This window comes from Cyanistes caeruleus, chromosome 11, assembly GCF_971803275.1.
Source record: "Cyanistes caeruleus chromosome 11, bCyaCae1.hap1.1, whole genome shotgun sequence".
NCBI classification, from domain to species: domain Eukaryota; kingdom Metazoa; phylum Chordata; class Aves; order Passeriformes; family Paridae; genus Cyanistes; species Cyanistes caeruleus.
Genome location: NC_141711.1, coordinates 623372 through 643127, shown reverse-complemented (window position 1 = coordinate 643127; position 19756 = coordinate 623372). Strand labels below are relative to the sequence as shown.

The following is a 19756-nucleotide window of genomic DNA, read 5'->3' as shown; positions in this document are numbered from 1 at the left end:
GGAAGCAAGTTGCTGCTCCAGGACTCGGAGAAGGCTGCACACGTTTTGGCAGATCGGTTCATACGGACACCGACTGTTCCATTTTCTCTACTGAATCCAGTGATATCTTTCATGTGGCCACTTCAAACTGTCTTGCAGCCATTTCCCACAGAACTCCAGAGGGATGGATAAGGAGCTTTATCTCCTCTTTGCATACATGGCCAAAAAGATTAACTTGGTCACACAGTTAATGACAGAAATGAGCCAAGCCCAGGCGTTTAAACTGACGCACGTGTCATCCAAGGAGAAGCCCCATGGTGCACTGCCTGACCAAGGCTGATTTGATCTGCCTCTATATTCTTCCCTTCCTTTCTAGGAGGAAACAACAAGGCCACTGGAGACAGAGGGGCAGCCGGTGCTGTGCCCATTCACAGCTCCTCTGCTGGGCTTTCCAGCGCTCCTTAAGCCGCAGCCCTGGAGATCTCCCACCCTCACAGAGCAGCTGGGCCCTCTGCCTCGCCAGGGCAGGAGGCCAGCACAGCTTTGTCACCAGCCACTGCTCTGCAGGGATGCCCAGGAAGCAAGTGATGTCCAGGCTGTGCCTAAGAGATGGCACCAGGGCAGCTGGGATTTGGGGGAAACGCCGGTAAATTGGCTGCTGCAGCGTCCTGTTTGCATCTGTGTGAAATCAGCAGTCACACGTGGCTGTTTGTGCTGGAGATGGAGGGTGTGCGAGCCCCTCGTCTCCCCACACCCCAGAGCCAGCCTGGTGCATCCCTCACCGTTCCCTGGAGAGTGCAGGAGCCGGCAGGAGCCACGGGAGCGTGGCCCTGGAGCTGCCCCGGGCTCTGCTCCCCCTGAGCCCCTTCTCACCCACTCCTTCCATGGACTCAGCTGCCCTGCACAGACCCCTCCAGCACCACTGGCATCCCATGGCCTGGATCCCTGGATCCCTTTCTTCTGGAGCTGCTGAAGCCCTTCTTGTCTCACCCTTGCAAAACACACCCAACTTGTAAAAAAGCCTGCTCAGATAAACTCCTCTCCCTTTCAGGATATATATATATATACATATAAAAATATATAGGACACCTGTGCTCAGCTCACACATCCAATATTTTGTTTCTTTGGTGAACAGAATTTATAACTGGGGAAATTTCTTTGCTCCATGTTAAAGATGCTTTAGTGAAAAGTCCCTAAAGGGATTCCTGGAGTGCAGGAAAAATGCCATCTGCTGACTCTAGTGGAAGTGTCAGTGAGGAAATAAAAGTTGGGAAGAATAATATAAAGAGACAGAACTAAAATGGAACTCAGCAATTCTCCAGAAAATCAAAGTTCAAAAAACTCCACAAAAGTAAGTCATTCTTGCTTAAAAAGTAATTGAGAGAATATACACCACAAAAGCAGAAAGCCTGCAGATAAATCAAGGTGTTCTCACACCCTGCCATTCAAATGTCTCCACTATCAACTCACTTGTTTTTCAACACATCTTCAATAATAAAGAGAACAAAAGGGACATAATGATGAGTATTTTATCATATATCAAAATCTTGAAGTCATCAGGGGTTTTGCATCAGACTTTAATTAATTCTCAGAAGTGTAACTACATGCTAATGGGCTAGGAAAGGAGGTAAACACTCAAGCAGTTTTTTAAATGGTACATTTAGGTAATGATGGTAACTCAGTGCTTCAAGCTCAGCTACTTATGCATTCACTGAGGCAACTCCAGCAGGAAGAAACTGTACTGTGCAATCTACACGCTGTGGGATGCCTGTTAAAGGAAGAAGCAGAAATCCCTTCTCTGGGTAAATCCCTTGCTTGAATCATCTCAAAGCAGTTTGTAGGAGTCACCAGTGCTCAGTCCCTGTCCTTGCCATGACCCTGCCTCCAGCAGTTCCTGCCCTGAGGCTATTCCCTTCGAGGAGCACTGGGACAGACCCCAAGGTGCCCTCCCCAGCCAGGACAGCACTGCCACGGGTGCTGAATTGCCACCAAAGGCACCAAGCAGTAGAAAGAAAAAACCCCTCTGCTTCAGCACCAAAACCAAGGCTGTGTCTGACCTTAGGAAGGATTTCTCTGTCTCAGACACAGACTAACCAACGGGCCGAGAAACATCACTCTCACCTGGCTCACCCCAAGGCAAATCCAACTCACAGGACATGTTCAGCCCCAGCTGGGACTGTCCTGAAGCCCCCAGACACCCCTTTCCCAGCACACAGGAGTGCAATTAAGAGCTGAGCCAGGCTGGATGGGCACAGGGGAGGGACTCACGTCGATGAGGTCGGAGACGTCGTGGATGTAGTATTTGCTGACGGCTGCGTTGGTGGCTGCCAGGTTCAGCAGGTAGTCATTCCTGGCTTTTGTACACTTCAGCTTGTTTTCAGAATACTTGGCTTGTCTCTGAAAAAGCAGAATGGAGTGTCAGAGCACAAAAAGGATGGTACTGGCACCGTTTCTCCTGCCACAAAGCCCCACAGCACCCTGCAGCCTGGGTGTGATGAGGTAATTAGTGAAACTTGTATCTGGTATGAAAACAGGGACCTTGCCAGGGTGGAGGAGATCCCATCTGAACACCCCTCACACTGTCAGCCAGCCATGATGAGTGCATCCTGCTCAGAGGTACTTGGAGCCCCTGAGCACAGCTGCTGCTGGGGATTTTGGCATCAGTCAAAACCAGAGGGCCAAATTTTCCCCCTGGAAATGCTGACATATGTTTGGACTTGCTCCAGATGTGTGCAGCTGTATGAAAGTGGAATCTGGCCCAGAGGCCCAAGCTACAATTCAGAACAGGACCCAGAATTCAAAACTGTAGGAAAGCAGATGTGCTCCAGACCTGGGACATCTGCTCAGGCAGATCCCTGCTCTGATGGCTGAATCAAAAGATTAACCCTTTCAAGAAGTTCACTGCTAGAAATGCCCCAGGACTGCATGAGCCAGTGAGCAGATGTGTCCTGGCTGGAGAAGCTATCTCCTTTTCTCCAAAATTAGCACAAAAACTTGTAGAGATCCTGAGGCCAGGGGAATTTGCTGAGGCTGAGATGGCACAAAGGGTTTTGCCTAGCAAATCCATCTGAATCCTGCACTCTCACTCCCAGTCTACAGAGGAAGAACACTGGTATTTTACAGATCAAACTATTCTTCTGCTAGCAGGAACAGACATGTCCCAGTCTCCTGGAGCAGGGTCTGGTGTCCAGACCAGCAGCACCACCACGCCAAGCCGGACACCCTGGTGCCTTCCCTCCTCAGCACAGCCTCAGGGGCCCCTGGCACAGTCAGGTCCCGGCACCCCGTGGCCTGAGCTGCTGCTGGAGAAGCAGCTCCCACCACCCCTTCCTGTCCTGTCCTCCAGAAACCACTGCCCCCAAGTCCCTCCAGCTCTCCCTCCAGCCAGCCAGGAAGGTGCCACGTGGCTCCTGTGCAGGTCCATCACCCCGTGCAGGGCTGCACTGCCCATCCCCGTCATGCCACCCCGACTCTGAGTCAAACCTTCTCTAGAAGCTGGTCCTGGCTCCTCTCCACTGCCAGGAGCAGGGAAGACACTTGTGATGGCCTCCTTAGGTTGCCATCCAGCAGAACACACACACGAGACACCGGCCTTCCCAAGCCCTTCCCAGAGATACAGGAATGGCCTCACAAAGACGAGGCTGAAGCCAACCCCTGCTGCCTGCAGAGAGCCCCAGCCCAGCTCCCTCCTCCTTCCCTCTCACCCACCTTCTCCTTCATCTTCTCAATCTTCTTGACGGAGCTGCGTCGCTGAGGCCGGTCCTCGTGTCGCAGCAGGTTCACACTGATGTCCCCTGACTTGTTGAACTGCTTTTCTTCCTGCTTCTCCGCCTCCTTCAGCTTGCTCTCGGCGCTGATGCTCTCTGCATGGTACATGTGGTAGGTCTTCATCACCTGCAGACACAGGAGGCCATGAGCCACCTGCCCACGATCACACAGGCACCAGAGCAGGACAAGCCAGCAGCCCTGGCCAGGGCAGAGGGGCTGTGGAGGCCACAGTGCCATTAAGGAACGAAGTAGGGAGGAAAGCTTGAGAGATTAATCCCAGCTCTACTTCTAGAGGCTCCAGGATGGTCTAGAACTGTGATGACACAGAGTCCCACACGGGACATGAGCCAGCACACATCTGCAGCCAAAGAGCACCCACCATCAGGGTAATAAGGAACAACCTCAGAGCTCTGCAGCTGGGAAAAGGCTCCCCATGAGCAGTGACTGTGAGGGAGGCCACAGTCACTCTGAACTCCGTTTTGACCTAACCCCTCTGTCCCTACACTTGGACTTGCTAAGCCATCAGACAGCCCTTGCTCTGCCACCCAGACAGCAGAACCATCCAGAAGTGGAGGAGCTGCAATTCCCAGGCAGAAATGGGGTTTGTCTCCTGTCACCACCTCATCCTCCCCTTGCTGCTGCCAGCAGGACACCAGGATAGGTGCAGCAGCACCTTGTCCTTCACCATTCCATGTCCAGGAGGGGTGATGCTGATCCTGGAATACTCTACAGGCAAAATTCCACCACAACCTTCCCTTTCAGAAACAGAAGCCCAAAGGGCACACTGGATCACTTTAACAGAGCTGGCAAGAGGGACACATCTGCTCCTCTCTCTTTATGCCTTTAGTCACTGTCCCCTTCTATCATCTCCCCCTGGGATGTGGATGGTTTATTTCACATTGCCTTGACACAGCCACAGCGCCCAACTGCTCAGTGCAATCAGCCTCAGCAGGGCTGGGACACTCTGGGACAAGCTGGGACGAGCTGGGACACTCTGGGACGAGCTGGGACACTCTGGGACACTCTGGGACACTCTGGGACAAGCTGGGACGAGCTGGGACACTCTGGGACAAGCTGGGACACTCTGGGACAAGCTGGGACACTCTGGGACACTCTGGGACAAGCTGGGACGAGCTGGGACACTCTGGGACGAGCTGGGCTGGGCTGCCTGAGGCACAAGGGTTAAAACAGAGCAGGAACCCGCACATGCAGGGATTTTTACACATGGCTTAGAGAAGAAAACACAGTTTTGCTCAGCTGTGGCTGTCAGCAGGACCCAGGAGTGTGACTTGGAGCAGGTCAGGCTGAGCCACATGATCCCTCCTCCTGCCAAGCATAACCCTCAGCTGAAGCAGGCTCCCAACACTGCATCCCAGCACAAACCTCAAACCTCCCCTGCAGGGAGATCCCACTGCAGGCACAGCCAAGGGACAGTGAGCAAAGGCTCCTGCCTTGGCCCTGAGCTGCTGCGTTTCCAAGCCCTGCAAATTCCTAACACAGATCCCAGCCACATATTTCAAACTGTCTTTTCTGCAGTGAATGTCACAGGACACACATAAACCAGACAATTCCTGGGATTTCCTTAAAGAGAGAGACCAGAGGGTTTCACTGAGCCCTCCTCATCCTCACCATCTAGATATTTTTGTGAAACACACAGAGGGAAGTGAAAAAGCCAAGCGCTGTGTATCAGGGCTTCAGGCAGTGAGAGGAAAGGTTTCTGCAGCACTCACAGAGACCCTGACACAACGTGACAGAGAAGCCCAATGAGTAAGAGGGGCCCAAGTTGCAGGTTTTTTGTGAAATCCAAAGGTTATGGGACAGTTACCCAACCAAAACAGACACCTTATACAGCTCACAGTGTTCCTCACCCACTGTCCTGCCACACAGCTCACTATTGGAAATTCAGAGGATAGTTCTGTTTAATATCTGCCTCGATTCTGGCCGGGGCCAACCTGCACTGCAGCAATCAGCCCCTGATCTGCAATTCCCTCGTGCCATCTCGCTGCCTGCAATCAAACCACACTGTCCCTGGCTTGCAATGCTGTGACACAAAGACAAACTGCCACAGCTGCGTCCCGAGGAGCTTTCCTGCAAATCAGTTAATTAGCTGCAGCGAAGGAGGAAAAATATGTTCCAATGTTCATTAGTTATTTAACAACACGAGTTGTGTTTTCCATATTAATTACATGTTCTGGAGAAAGGCTGTTGCCAAAATACTGGCCATAAATGGCACTGCTGGCAGCCTCCAGCTACAAGGGCTTTGTTCTCCTCAACAGCTCATGCACAAGGTTCTGACCCAGGGAGGAGCCAGAGCAGAAATGGGGTGACTGTGACAGGTACAGGCTCAGGCCCCCCAGCCTTCTGCCTTTAGCAGCTCCAAGTGGTACCTCTCTGCAGGAATCCATGAGGAGGGACCAAAGGAACGAAGCTGGTTTTAATTTACAGCTGAACTATTTCTGCACAAACCATTCACAAGCATCTCCACTTCAGAATGAAAGTCATCTGCTTCCGTTTTGATTAAAATCAGTGTGGCTTTGGTTCTCTCCATGCAGAGTCCACGGGTGACTTGCACCAGAACAGCAACAAGGCTGAGTTAAAATCAATGTGGTTGTTTTGGCTTAAGTTTGAGACAGAGAATGCCTGAGAAGCCTGTAAAAAATTGTAGTTTCCGCCCAGTGCACAGAATTCCCCTCAGAGAGGCTTAAAAAGCAGCTTTGCCAGGGCACAGATGAGCTGTGGGTAGAGGCCCTGTGCTGACAGCAGACAAGGGACATTTCCCAGGGAGCAGCAGCCTGGTGTCCTGAGAGCCAGGCCCTTTTCCCGTGTCTGTTTTTGTCAGCAGCCACAGTTGCCGTGCTGCCCGTGGGCACCCAAGGTGCTGCACAGAACTCACCAACAGCAGCTCAGTCCCAAAGGTGTCCCCAGCCACCCCAGCACCCCTGAAGCCAGGGGACAGCTGGGCCCCTTTCACCTGATGGCTCAAGGACAGAACTCTGAGCAGCAGGAGCTGCTGGCACCCAGCAGATGTGAGGTGACCCTGACTGCCCCACAGGCTTTTCCTCCGTGCTGTTGAAGCCAGCATGTCCCTTCCCTGCTCCTTCCAGCCTGGGTGACACAGCCAGTTTGTTATCTCAGCAGCAAGGCTGAACACAAACACACAGCTGCTCCAGTTCCACCATTCAAGCCCATTCTGCTCAGCACATGGAGCAAAGCAGTGAGTGGGAGAAATCTCAGCTCCTGTGAGGACGAGCAGAATCTCCCTCTGTGCTCCTCCCTGGCCACTGCTCGCACCTGGGACCCCACTGTGTCCCTCGGGGACGGGCCTGTCACTGCCTGGGTTCAGAGCACACAGGTCCACAGCTATCCAGGGCAGCCCTTGTGAGTCTTCCCTTGCTTTGCATCTGCCATGCTGCTGCTGTAATTAATCTTAAATAGTCACCACCCCTAACACAGCTTGTGACATTCAACTACCAACAACGCACTCCCAAATCTCACACAGGCTTTTTAATCTGATCTGCTGTCCACCCACACTGCAGGTCTCACAGCAATCAAATCCTTCAACAGCCAATGTGGGAACAAACCTGTTAAGAGGAGATTTATGGCAGAAATTTCAAATACAATCATTCATGCTCTGTTGTTTAGGCCTGTTTTTCAAAAAGATGAAATGGAATGATTGTTTAGGAATAAACCTACCACAGTATTATTTATGTACCAGTTACAGATACAACCAAAGCAAATACATTATCTCAATTTTCCAACAAAAGGCAGACTTTATATGGTTTTGTTGCTCCTAAACCACAAATAAAATAAATTTTTTAAGAAGGCAATTGCTACAGGGCAAGAGGCAGAAGCAACACAAAGACTTTTACTACCCTGCCATGAGAACCTGCTTGAAGAGCCACGTCCTAACTAACAGCACATGATCTCGCTGGGAGGCACAGACAGCTCTGCAGCCCAAGAGCTGCTTGGGGCACAAGAGCAGAGCCCCTATGAGCCAGAAGCTTTCTGCATTCCCCAGCAGAAGGGAAATGTTCATGTTAAGCCATCCCCCCAGGCTCACAGGAGCAGGGAGGTGTCCAACAAACAAGCACAGCCAGCTCAGAGCCACTGGAAATCACCAGCCCAGGGGCTGAGCAGGGCCAGAAGCTGACGTGGTGCTGGAGCCCCGGCAGGTGAGAGCACTGCAGAGCCTGGGATCACACCTGGATCACACCTGAACATCCCCACCACTCCCAGCCCAGCCCCAGGGAAGCAGCTGAGCCAGCCCTTGGCCTCAGGCTGCTGGGAAATCCAGGAGTGCCACCGGGGAGAGACTCTCCCAGAGGATGTGAGGGGAAGGAATGGCCATGCAGCAGGATGGCCAGGGCAGAGCCTCCTCAGATGTGCTCTGCCAAAGGCCCCTGCTCCCCACGCTGCCGGCCGGGAACGGTGGCATCGGCTCTTGGCTCACCGTGTAGAGCTCATTGGTGACTTTCAGGAGCTCTTCGTGCATCTGCAGGCCAATCTCCTTGCTCTGCAAGACAAAAACAAGAGGAGGTGAGACTGTTTTGCTCAAAACTCACAGTTCTGAAATGAAAATACGTTTCAGAGGAATCATAAATGTGAATACACAGTGCAGCAAAGTCTCATGCAGTTTCAAAACTGCTTTGTATTCATTTGAGGTTGATGTTTGCCCATGGATCACCCAACCTCAGTTTCTGAGACCATAAGGAGGTATTTCACATAATTTAACTTATTTATCCTGCAAAACAGATGAATCTAAAATTAAAGGCAATACTGCTTTGCCCTTCGACTGGTAGAATTCATTCCCAGCCCACAGTCAACTCCCCTTTTGGGTATAACATGCAACATTCTCCCCAGTTTGGGGACTGGCAGAGACTCACTTTGAGACTGGCAGGGTGTAGACAGCCATTTGTGGGTCTGCAGTTCCCTAGACTGGCACTCTGCAGCCCCACAGCATCACCTGTCAATCTGTCTTGATCTGAACACTCTGCTGCTCTGTGATTAAACACGTCTGCCATTTCCAGCCAATGTTGGTATTTCAGAGCAAAGATTATCAGAGCTCCCCAGCACTGGCACCCCAGGTTTATGTTTCCCTTGGCCATGACCCAGCCTCCCAGCTTCTCCTCAGTAGCTCATTTTCACTATTCTGACCCGAGTGAACCAAAGTGTCTCTGAAAAAGGACACTACAAAATAGCCACACCACTGTTATGTAATAAAGTTTCCAGTTTCACAACAGCAGCAGGCAAAGTTCAGCCAGCTGAGGAGTCACTCACTGCCAGTGAGAAACTCCTGGCATTCTCCTGTCTGCTGAAATCCCATTATCAGCCCGTGTTTTCCCTTTCCTTGCCAGGCAGGACGGGGCAGATGCAGTCACAGCCTCCTAGAGCATGGACACAGCCCTTCATGCAGAGGCCACAGCATGGGGAGCTGCCCAGCACTGGAGCTTGGCTGCAGATCAAAACAACTCCACTGGAAGCCAGCAGCTGGAGGTGCTGGGATGTGCTCGCTCTGCTTTCCTGCCTCCCTGTAATTACACCACAAATCTCTCCGTGGAATCTTCTTGGCTAGAAAATACTTCTTATAGCTTGAAGATGTGTTTAAACTAAGTTTAGACACCCCACTCCTCCCTCCCCTAAACCAAACCAAAACAAAACTGAGCAGTTTCTTCCAGATTTCCTCAAATAACTCCAGGAAGTTTTGTGCACGTGGGCAGGGAAAACAACATTCCATCGGGCTGGGTGATGAGAGAAGCCCTCGACACAGAAAGGTCCTCTAATTCCAGCCAATGGGACAACCTACATGGAAAGTTTAATCTAGATTATTAGAAGCTAGACTTAAAGCAAAGCCTGAAACAAGGAGTCTGGAGGGTGAAAGTCCCACCCAGCAACCACAGTGAGTTAGTGTCAGGGGACCCAGGACAGTCCACCCCCAGAGCCCCGAATGATGCACACCAGTCCCACTCCCATGGATGATGCCAGTGACCAGAAGGTGCTCACTTGAGGCCCAGGGCCACCAGGAACCCTCATCTGGACTGGACCCCAGTCCCTGTCCCCTGCCCACCCACACTAATGGTCATCATTGCTCTCAAGAATCTCACTGGGGCTTGCTAATTCACAGCAGAGCCATAATAGGTGTGCATCCCCCCAGACACAGCCCAAAGATATCTGGGGACCTTCTCAATCTCTACAACTCCCTGACAGGACGGTGGAATAAGGGACAGGACAAGAGGAAACAGCCTCAAGTTGTGCCAGGGAGGTTTAGCTTGAATATTAGGAAAAATTTCTTCTTTGCTCCTGGAGGGATTTAAAAGCTGTGTGGATGTGGCACTTGGGGACACGGGTTAGTGGTGGCCTTGGCAGTGCTAGGGGAAGGGTTGGACTTGATGGTCTCAGAGAGCTTTTACAACCTGAACAATTCTGTGATTCTAATTTGAGTTATTACAGTCAAGGTGTACAAAGAGGGGGCTTGGAGCCCACATCCTGCAGGAGCCCAGTGACACACACCCCCCCTGCCACCCCCACGAGTCACAGGCCACTCCCCAAACCAAGGCTTCCCAAGAGCCTGGGGAGGAGGACAGGACAGGCTGGCGGCAGAAGCCACGGCCCAGGCTGAGCTGCAGCTCCTGCTCTGCCCTGGATTTCCTGCCCCATGCAGGGCAAGGACACAAAGCTGTAATTTTCAAACCCAATTTTAGACTCCAAAATAGAGCAACACAAACTGGCTCAGTGTGTTGTTCCATGAGCTACACCTGCACAGGCAACCACAGGTGGGGAGCACAGATAAAGAGTCATTTGCTTACAGAACCCACAACCCAAGACATGGCCCCCTGCTCAGGGAGCCAAAGGCTCTGCAGTGTGTTTGGAGTCCCCCAGCATCCCAGAGGGCAGTGAATGCCCAGAGTGAGGATGCTGAAGCCTCTTTCAAGCAGAAGCAAGCGAGCAGCTGAAGGATTTGCCTCTCCTCCCAACCTGCTGCCTTCCCTTTCTCCAATGGAGAAATTATATTTGTGTGCTTATAGGGGACAACACCAAAACATCATTCCTGTTCCCTGGGACAATCCACAAAACCCAAACCACAATAAAGCTGTTTCCTTTATGCCTCACATTCCTCCTAAAACTCGTAGTTGCTCACTGAGACACCAATGGTTTCAAGTTAGCAATTTATTAAAATTCCTGCCACTGCTGACAAAGTATGGGGAAGCAGCAGCAGGGATGACAGCAACAGAGAACACTTATTCTAGAGCAAAGACAAGAGCTCCCATCCAGACACCACTTCTTCACCCAGCCTCCATCCAGGACAATGCAGGACAGGCTGTAATTAAATTCACTGTCACAGCACATAATGAATCCCACACTGGGGAGTAACCCAGCACCCTCATTTTGGATATAGCAATGCTCTGTCTCAAATGTGTCATTTCCTGTACCCCATACCTGGAAGAAGCATCAAACTTCCTTCTCCACAGCAGAAGGTGAGAGTGGAGCACACACCTGCCTGGCAACAGGTCCCTCACGCTGGGTTTGAGGCTGCCAGGACACACTGTGAGGTTTCATGGTGTCAGACCTGCCCTGAGAGCAGAGAGAGCCAGATCCCCACAGGGACTCACCTCAGCATCTCCACTTACTGCTGCCTATTAGCAACAGCAACACGCTCGCCTCGATCATCTCCTGCACCGGGAACGTGACTCACACTGCAAGCTCCAGGGAAATTTGCCCAATTGAATTTTCTTCTCCTGCTTCCTCAGAGAGGCACAGGCTGGTTGGCTTGGAAGGGTTCCCAGCCGGACACGAGAGGAGGCGTTGGAGCTGCCGGCCAGCGGGGGAAAGGACACGGCTGGGGAGGAACCAAGAGCAGTGCCCCACTCGGTGATGGGGACCCCACTGCTGCCAGGCTCACCCAGGGAAGCCGAGGGAGCAGCCTGGCACCCCAGCTCAGCACCCCACATCTTTCCAGGCAGATCAGCACTTGCTGAGCCACTGCTGCTCCTGAACGCCGCGAGCCCTCGCTGCCGCTTCCCCGGGACTGTTTACATTTACATAATGAAGCCAGGAAACACAAAACCTCCCAGTTCCTTATGTCCCCGCAGCATGTCACAGCCCATTAATAAACTCTAGATGGGAAGAATTAGAAGTGACATTTCTGGAAAAAAACGTTACCCTAATTTACCATCAAAGAGCAATTTCCAGCACACCCAGCAGCTGTGGGTGCTTTAACCCTTCTGCAGCCGGGTTAGGTGCCAGCAGCCTGGGCCCCTGGAGGGGGCTTGGAGCACTTTACCCACCACGCTCAAAGCCAGGCTGGACACAACAGTGAAAGATCCCTTCTCTGAGCAGCCTCAAACACTGCACGGCTGGATCTTCAAAATCCATTTACCAGCACGCTCCTGTTTCCACACAGGTGCCCACTGAGCACTGGCTGTGAAGTGGGAAGTGCAGCCTCAGACCCCTTCAGACAAGGCATGCCATAGGTTGAGAAAAATGAACACCCTGAATATGCCCCAAAGTGGCAGCCCCCCTGTCCACATGGAAGGCAAACGTTGACACAAAGTAAGTTTTTTCCCTGATTTAGCTGAACGTTATTTCCAAGGACAGGTAAGCCCAAGGATCAAGCACAGTGGAATTACAGATGCCCACAAACTGTAAAGGTTTCTCTGGATGCAAAGCAGGTGCTGGCTCTCACAGGCTGCAGAGTCACACCAGCTCTCCTGGCAACAGATGGAGGAGGGAGAAACAAGGAGCAACCATTTCAATTTAAGTGTTGAGCCTTAGGTTGAAATTTAAGTTCAAAAATGAGGGGAGGTGAAAGAAAACCAAACACAAAGAAATAATTCTGCTGAATGGATGAAATACCTCACATCCCGTCCTGGCTGAGGACTGACACACAACGGGAGAACACTCAGAACACTGAATACATGTCCTTGTTTGCAAGCTGGCTGAGTTTGTTCTGTGCTTCCAAACGAGATACACCATCCACAGACATGGGCAGGGAAAGCAGAAGGATACATTAAATATAAATCTCAAAAACCAGTTCAGAGCAAAATGCAAACAGGAGGAACATTTTGAGACAGAGCTGGACTAACCGACATATACCAAACATCTCCATTTCTGCAGGACTGGAGAACAGGAAAAGGGATGGTATCCATATCAAATCAGCCAACACAAACCCGACCTTGCAGTTTAATTTCTAGGTCAGCTCTATAAACTAGAGGAAACTGGCCATAAAAATACCACATGAAATTTATTCTCCAGTCAGGCTGAAATTTCCAGATAAGCCCTGATTATGAGTGTTCTCCTGTTGGAGAGGCAGGTGCCCTGTGGCTCACCCTGCTTCCTCACTACAGTCCCCAGCTGGCCCTGATGAAAACAAGCCACTGAGCCTACCCTCTGCTGTGCTCTTACCACACTCCTCACCTTCAATGAACAGTCCTGGTCCACCTGACTACGTGATTCTCAGAAGTCTCTGATGTTTCTTTTTAATTTGGTTATCATTAATAATTCTGTATCATCAGCAGATTTTGTCATCTTACTATTCGGGCTTTTTCCAAATAATTTATTAGGAACTGCATTGGAACTCTCCTTCCCTTTTTTTTGTCTTTTAACTAATCATTAATCCACAAAACAACCCCTCTCTACTCTTCAACAGCTCTTCAAGAATTTCAGCTAAGGCTCCTTTCCAGCCAGGGCCCTGCACCAGCTAATGACATGATCTCGGGCTCCTGGAAATAGCTGCACCAAATTTCTGAGGCATGACTCTTCCCTTCAGGAGGCCACACTGAAGTTACATCCTTTTGTAACTGCCTCCTCGCTGTCCTGCTCTTGAGCAAGGTTCCACCCAACTAGCCTGTTCTGACCTGTTCTCTGAAGTCCCCCAAGGAGTCTTCAAAAGAAGTCATCACATTTCTCCCTCTCATTTCTCTGGCACTGACACTCTGAGCACCAGGTCACACCTCACACTCTAGACTTGACAGGTCTAGATCTCAGTTTCTTTAGAACTCCAGGAAATACTGCCTGGGGAGAGTTTTAGTGAGGGTCCCTTGCAAGATCTGCTCTGCAACATTTACAGTTCTATTTTAGACTAAAGTGCCAGGATGGACGCTCATGAAGCAAGGCTGCCCTGGCTGTTACCTTTTTGAAGAGCCTGATGACATCCTCGCTGATCTGCGACAGCCGGACGATGACATTGTTCATGAAGATGTCGTTCAGGGTGGCGTGGTCTCGGCTCTCCCGACGGGTCTGCGTCAGAACCAGGTACCAGCAGTTCACAGGGGAAAGGAGGTGCTGATCTTTCCTACAGAATTGTGGGGAAAAAAACCCAAAAGGTCAGGTGAACGCATCAAAAAGGCACACATTTTCAAATGAATGCTGCCAGCACATCGCCTCCCTCCCCTGCACACAGTCACTGGGATCTGGGGCATGATCTCTCCCAGCTGTACCAGCACTGCCACGCAGGGATGTCCAGTGGCACACAAGGACCCGTACCACACCGGGCCCCCAGCCAGCCCCTGCCCTAATGGAGTGTTCTGGAACATGGCACAGGAGAGGAGACATCCCTGGAAAGGGAGAGAGTTTTGCTCCTTCTTTGCACTCACACTACGAACAGGGCTGTGACTCCACTGCAGAAGGGCCCTTTGCCACCCAATACACTCTGCTGGGTTTAGTCCACTAAAAAGTGCTCATGGAAGGGTTCTGCATCCAGCATTACCTGTGCACAACATGAACACGCTCAGGTATGCTGGAGGGGACAGCCTGAAGACTGCAGACACCGCTGCATGCACACACAGACAGAAAACTGATGAGTGTGTGGAGCTGGAGCCACGCGAGCCACGGCACCGCGGCGATTGCCAGAGCCAGGGCTGGGCACAGCCCGCTGCACGTGGCTGCATGGGGACAAAGGAGCTGAAGGGACTGTGACTCTTGAGAGTGTCACAGCCTCACCAGAATAATGACACACATGAGCAGGTGGAGAAGTGGTGCAGATGAGCCTGGTAGGGGCAGGTATGGAGCAGTCTAGAAATAAAAAATGTATTAAGGGAGTCTCCAGGCATGGAACGGACAGCAAGGACTCAGCAGGGGCAAGCACTGAAATCAAACTGACCCCATCAACACCAGCACTTGTGCCCAGGTCTTTTAGAACAGTGGAAATCACTGTCACCTGTGGACACTGCACAGCAGCAGCCTCCAGAACTGTAAGCAATGGAGAGCCCTAATACTGCTTTAAGCTAATGGGTGAAGCCAGACACCCCTGAACCTTTGTGGGCTCCATCTCTGAACCAGAGCTCCTTACTGGCCCATTTCTTCAACTCCTTGGTGCACACTGCAGCATCCAGCACCCCACAACCAACACACAACAGTCAGATGCCAAAAGGACAGAAAGGATCTGAACAGCAACTCATCAGCAGCAGAGCCTGGCATAAGACAGCAGTAAAGCCTCACACTGGAGAGACCGAGTAAACAGATTAAATGGGATTTAGTAATATGGAATAAATAGGATTTAGTAATGTAACAGCAGAAATCACTGCTCTTGCAGCTGAAACAGGAAAAAAAATCACCAGGGGTTAGAGGAAGAAATAGACTGTAAAGAGCCTGGGGCTGGTGAGGAGAAGGGCAGCAAGCAGGCAAAGCCCAGGCTCTGTGTGAAAGGCACTGAACAGCAGCTGCAGTCTTTGGCCACTGAACTGAACTGAACGACATGAGCTTCATCTGGAACAAAGGGCACAATTCCAGCTGACAGACTTTCACAGATACTGCTGGCAGAAGAGACAGGGACAAGCTCTGTGGCCCAGGGAGGAGAAGGTGGAGAGCTCGGGCTGAGGTGCTGCAAGGAGAGCAGCCAGGACCAGCACCTGGCTCTGTGCCACCAGTGCTGCCACATGGCCCTGGGGCACAGCCTGTGCCAGGCTCAGGGCACAAATCCACTGGGCACAGGGCACACATCCCACTGGGCACAGGGCACACATCCCAACAGGCACAGGGCACACATCCCAACAGGCACAGGGCACACATCCCAACAGGCACAGGGCACACACCCCAACAGGCTCAGGGCACAAATCCACTGGGCTCAGGGCACACATCCCACTGGGCACAGGGCACACACCCCAACAGGCACAGGGCACACATCCCACTGGGCACAGGGCACACATCCCAACAGGCACAGGGCACACATCCCAACAGGCACAGGGCACACATCCCACTGGGCACAGGGCACACATCCCACTGGGCACAGGGCACACATCCCACTGGGCACAGGGCACACACCCCAACAGGCACAGGGCACACATCCCAACAGGCACAGGGCACACATCCCACTGGGCACAGGGCACACATCCCACTGGGCACAGGGCACACACCCCAACAGGCACAGGGCACACATCCCAACAGGCACAGGGCACACATCCCAACAGGCTCAGGGCACACATCCCAACAGGCTCAGGGCACACATCCCACTGGGCACAGGGCACACATCCCACTGGGCACAGGGCACACATCCCACTGGGCTCAGGGCACACATCCCACTGGGCACAGGGCACACATCCCAACAGGCTCAGGGCACAAATCCACTGGGCTCAGGGCACACATCCCACTGGGCACAGGGCACACACCCCAACAGGCACAGGGCACACACCCCAACAGGCACAGGGCACACATCCCACTGGGCACAGGGCACACACCCCAACAGGCACAGGGCACACATCCCACTGGGCACAGGGCACACATCCCACTGGGCACAGGGCACACATCCCAACAGGCACAGGGCACACATCCCAACAGGCTCAGGGCACACATCCCTACAGGCACAGCTCTGGCACCACTCGTGCTGCCCAGTGAGATCCCCTGACACTGCCAGGAGAGCTGGCTGTGGCAAGGGACACAAGAAGAGCAGCAGCTGCTGACACCCAGCAGGAGCAGCAAGTGTCACCCTGCAGAGCCCAGCCGGGCACCTCTGGGCTGGCACACGCACAGGGAGCAGGAGCAGCCCCCAGCTGCAATGGGCAGTGGCCTCCATGGAGCCAGCAGAATGGCACAAGCCATATCCTCACCACAGAGCAGTCACCTCCAAACTGAAACTCTGAGTCAAGTTTGGTTTTCTTTCTATTTTTTTCAGATATTTTCTGTTTTAGCCCAGCTCACAAGTGTGGTTAAACTGAAAAGAAGCTGCTTTTCAAAACACATGTTTACATATTCATGGATTTCACAATTGCATCACTGGTTTGGTTCTCACACAATCCCAAGATTCAGTTCATATTTTCTACTTCAAAGCTTTGTTTCACAATATTTCCACTAAGGATCTGCCTCCCTCCAACACCGTACGGCTAAGCACAGAAAAACCACATGCTTTATTGCAAATAAACTGCAGTAAACTCCATTTCCAGAAACTGCTTCCAAGCCTGAGCCTGCCAGTGAGCCTGCATGAAACACGCAGCACCTGGACAGCTGATGACTGGGCTACACACAGAAACCAGGGCTACACACCAGGCCCACCACTATTCACACAATCAAGTCATGGCTGAGTTCAAGACCCTTCCAAAAATCAAGGGGTTTGACTCCTTCCTAGTCCCCAGTTCCTATTGTTATTGTGTTGCTCCAGAAGTGCACGGCAGGTGTAATTCACACAGCACAGGTCAGTGATGCTGGGGTGGAAGTCTTGCAAAGAGAGATGTCCCGTTTATTCCGTGAGCCCCACGCAGGGATGACACAGAGGAGGTCACTGCTGACACGATGGGCTTTACTCCACTGCACAGCTGCAAACCAACCTCCAGCGCTCACAGCAACCTCTGCCCATCATTTGTCTCCAGCCTGCCCCTGGAAGCACCCACTTACTTGAACTGGTGCTCTCTGGAGCTGCGGATCTTGGAGGAGAAGCGCTCAGCCAGCTTCTCCAGGCTCCGGGAGTACTCCAGCTCGATCTCGGCCTTCCTGCGGAAGAACTCCTGCAGGTCCTGCAGCAGCTGCAGGCGCGACTCCGACTGCTGCTCCAGGCATTTGAACTGCTCCACCAGCTGCGTTCGGATTTCTGCAGGCACACAGCACAGGGGAAAAAACAAAAGACATCAGCTACGGGCACTGGCCAGGAAGGGTGTCCTTCCTTGTCCCAGAGCAAACAGCACAGCTCTGCTGGAGCTCCCTCCAGGCCCTGGGGTGAATTCAGAGCTCAAAAAGGCCGAAGAATCTGCTTCCCAAAGAGAGCAGACAGTGCCATTGACCAGCCTCACATTAAACCTTATTATTTGTCAAAACAGTCTTACAACACCGAGACCAACCTCAGAGCTTTCAACTGCCTTTTGAAATCATAAAACAACACTTCTATCTATCTGGTACTACCTGAAATCACACACTATATTCATATAAACTAATGTATTATTTCTTGATAAATGTCCACGTGGATACCTCTAGGATGGCCAGCAGTGACCTCAAGGAAGCTGGCACTGCCATGCACCCTTCTCTCACCCCATCCCCCTGCACTGTTGGTTTTACCTACAAATCAAACCCAGCTGTGCCACAAAGACTTATAAAGTTTTTCATGCCCTCCAAATCCCAGCTCAAAAACACCAAAGGTTTCATCTGTTCCAGGTTTATTTGCTTTCCCCTAAGGACCCTCAGACCCCGGGACAGACACGCTGTGCTCAGCAGTGCCTGGAGGTGCCTGTGGCATGTGGGGATGGGCTCCTTGGGCAGTTGGTGTCTCCTACAGCACCTGGGTCCCCACTGCATCCTGCAGGGAACAGGCACTGCAGGAACAACAGACAGAGCTGCTCTCCAGTGCTCACCCTGCCTGGAACCCAGCACCTGGCTGCAAATCCCCAGCTCAGCTCTGACCCTGCACAGCTCTGACCCTGCTCAGCTCTGATCCAGCTCTGACCCTGCACAGCTCTGACCCTGCACAGCTCTGATCCAGCTCTGACCCCGCACAGCTCTGACCCCGCACAGCTCTGACCCTGCACAGCTCTGACCCTGCACAGCTCTGATCCAGCTCTGACCCCGCACAGCTCTGACCCCGCACAGCTCTGACCCTGCACAGCTCTGATCCAGCTCTAACCCTGCACAGCTCTGACCCTGCACAGCTCTGACCCTGCACAGCTCTGACCCAGCTCTGACCCTGCACAGCTCTGACCCAGCTCTGACCCTGCACAGCTCTGACCCCGCACAGCTCTGACCCTGCACAGCTCTGACCCCGCACAGCTCTGACCCCGCACAGCTCTGACCCTGCACAGCTCTGACCCTGCACAGCTCTGACCCTGCACAGCTCTGACCCCGCACAGCTCTGACCCCGCACAGCTCTGACCCTGCACAGCTCTGACCCCGCACAGCTCTGACCCCGCACAGCTCTGACCCAGCTCTGACCCCGCACAGCTCTGACCCTGCACAGCTCTGACCCCGCACAGCTCTGACCCTGCACAGCTCTGACCCAGCTCTGACCCTGCACAGCTCTGACCCTGCACAGCTCTGATCCAGCTCTGACCCCGCTCAGCTCTGACCCCACAGGACAGGCAGGCAGTGGGGATGGCAGCGCTGCTCACGGGCACAGCCGGGCACTTTCCCTGTGTGCAAGACAAGAACACAGCACCTGTGGCACAGAAAGTGCTGGAAATGCAGCTCCCCAGCCCTGCCCATCCCCGGGCAGGGTTTCTGCAGCTCGGTGCAGGAGCCTCTCGCTCTCCTTGGAGCAGCAGCTGAGCTCTGCCCGGAGGGATGGGGAGCCCCCCAGGAGAGCAGAGCTGAAAGGAGAGGAAAAATGAGACTAGACAGTAGGAAAATCTATTCAAACTGAGAACAATTGGGCTGAGCTGGCTGCGGGGGGCAGCTGCACGGCAGAGGGATCAGAGGAGCTGGAATGGCAGGGTCAGCTGATGGAACGGGTCCATGAGCTGGCTCCCTGTTCCCAGAGCCCTCGGGGAGAGGGGAGAGCTGCCCCCAGCTCCCCACCAGCACACAGCCCCTGGCAGAGGGCAGCTGGGCACAGCAGAGGTGAGGCAGCTCCTGCATGTGCTCACCTTGAGAGCCTCCACTTTGT

At 52.7% G+C, this 19756-nt stretch overlaps 1 protein-coding gene across 2 annotated transcripts in view; it reads right to left on the bottom strand.

The window, feature by feature from the left end:
- The window catches only part of SRGAP3 (SLIT-ROBO Rho GTPase activating protein 3), a 75537-nt gene that overhangs the window by 24793 nt on the left and 30988 nt on the right, over positions 1–19756 (bottom strand). For both annotated transcript variants that reach the window (XM_086845241.1, XM_086845242.1), the window contains exons 2-6: positions 17566–17758; positions 13873–14035; positions 8198–8260; positions 3688–3873; positions 2248–2376 (exon numbers count right to left, since the gene is read on the bottom strand). In XM_086845241.1, the coding sequence (XP_086701367.1) occupies positions 2248–2376; positions 3688–3873; positions 8198–8260; positions 13873–14035; positions 17566–17758 (734 nt within the window). The remainder of the gene's footprint in view (positions 1–2247; positions 2377–3687; positions 3874–8197; positions 8261–13872; positions 14036–17565; positions 17759–19756) is intronic.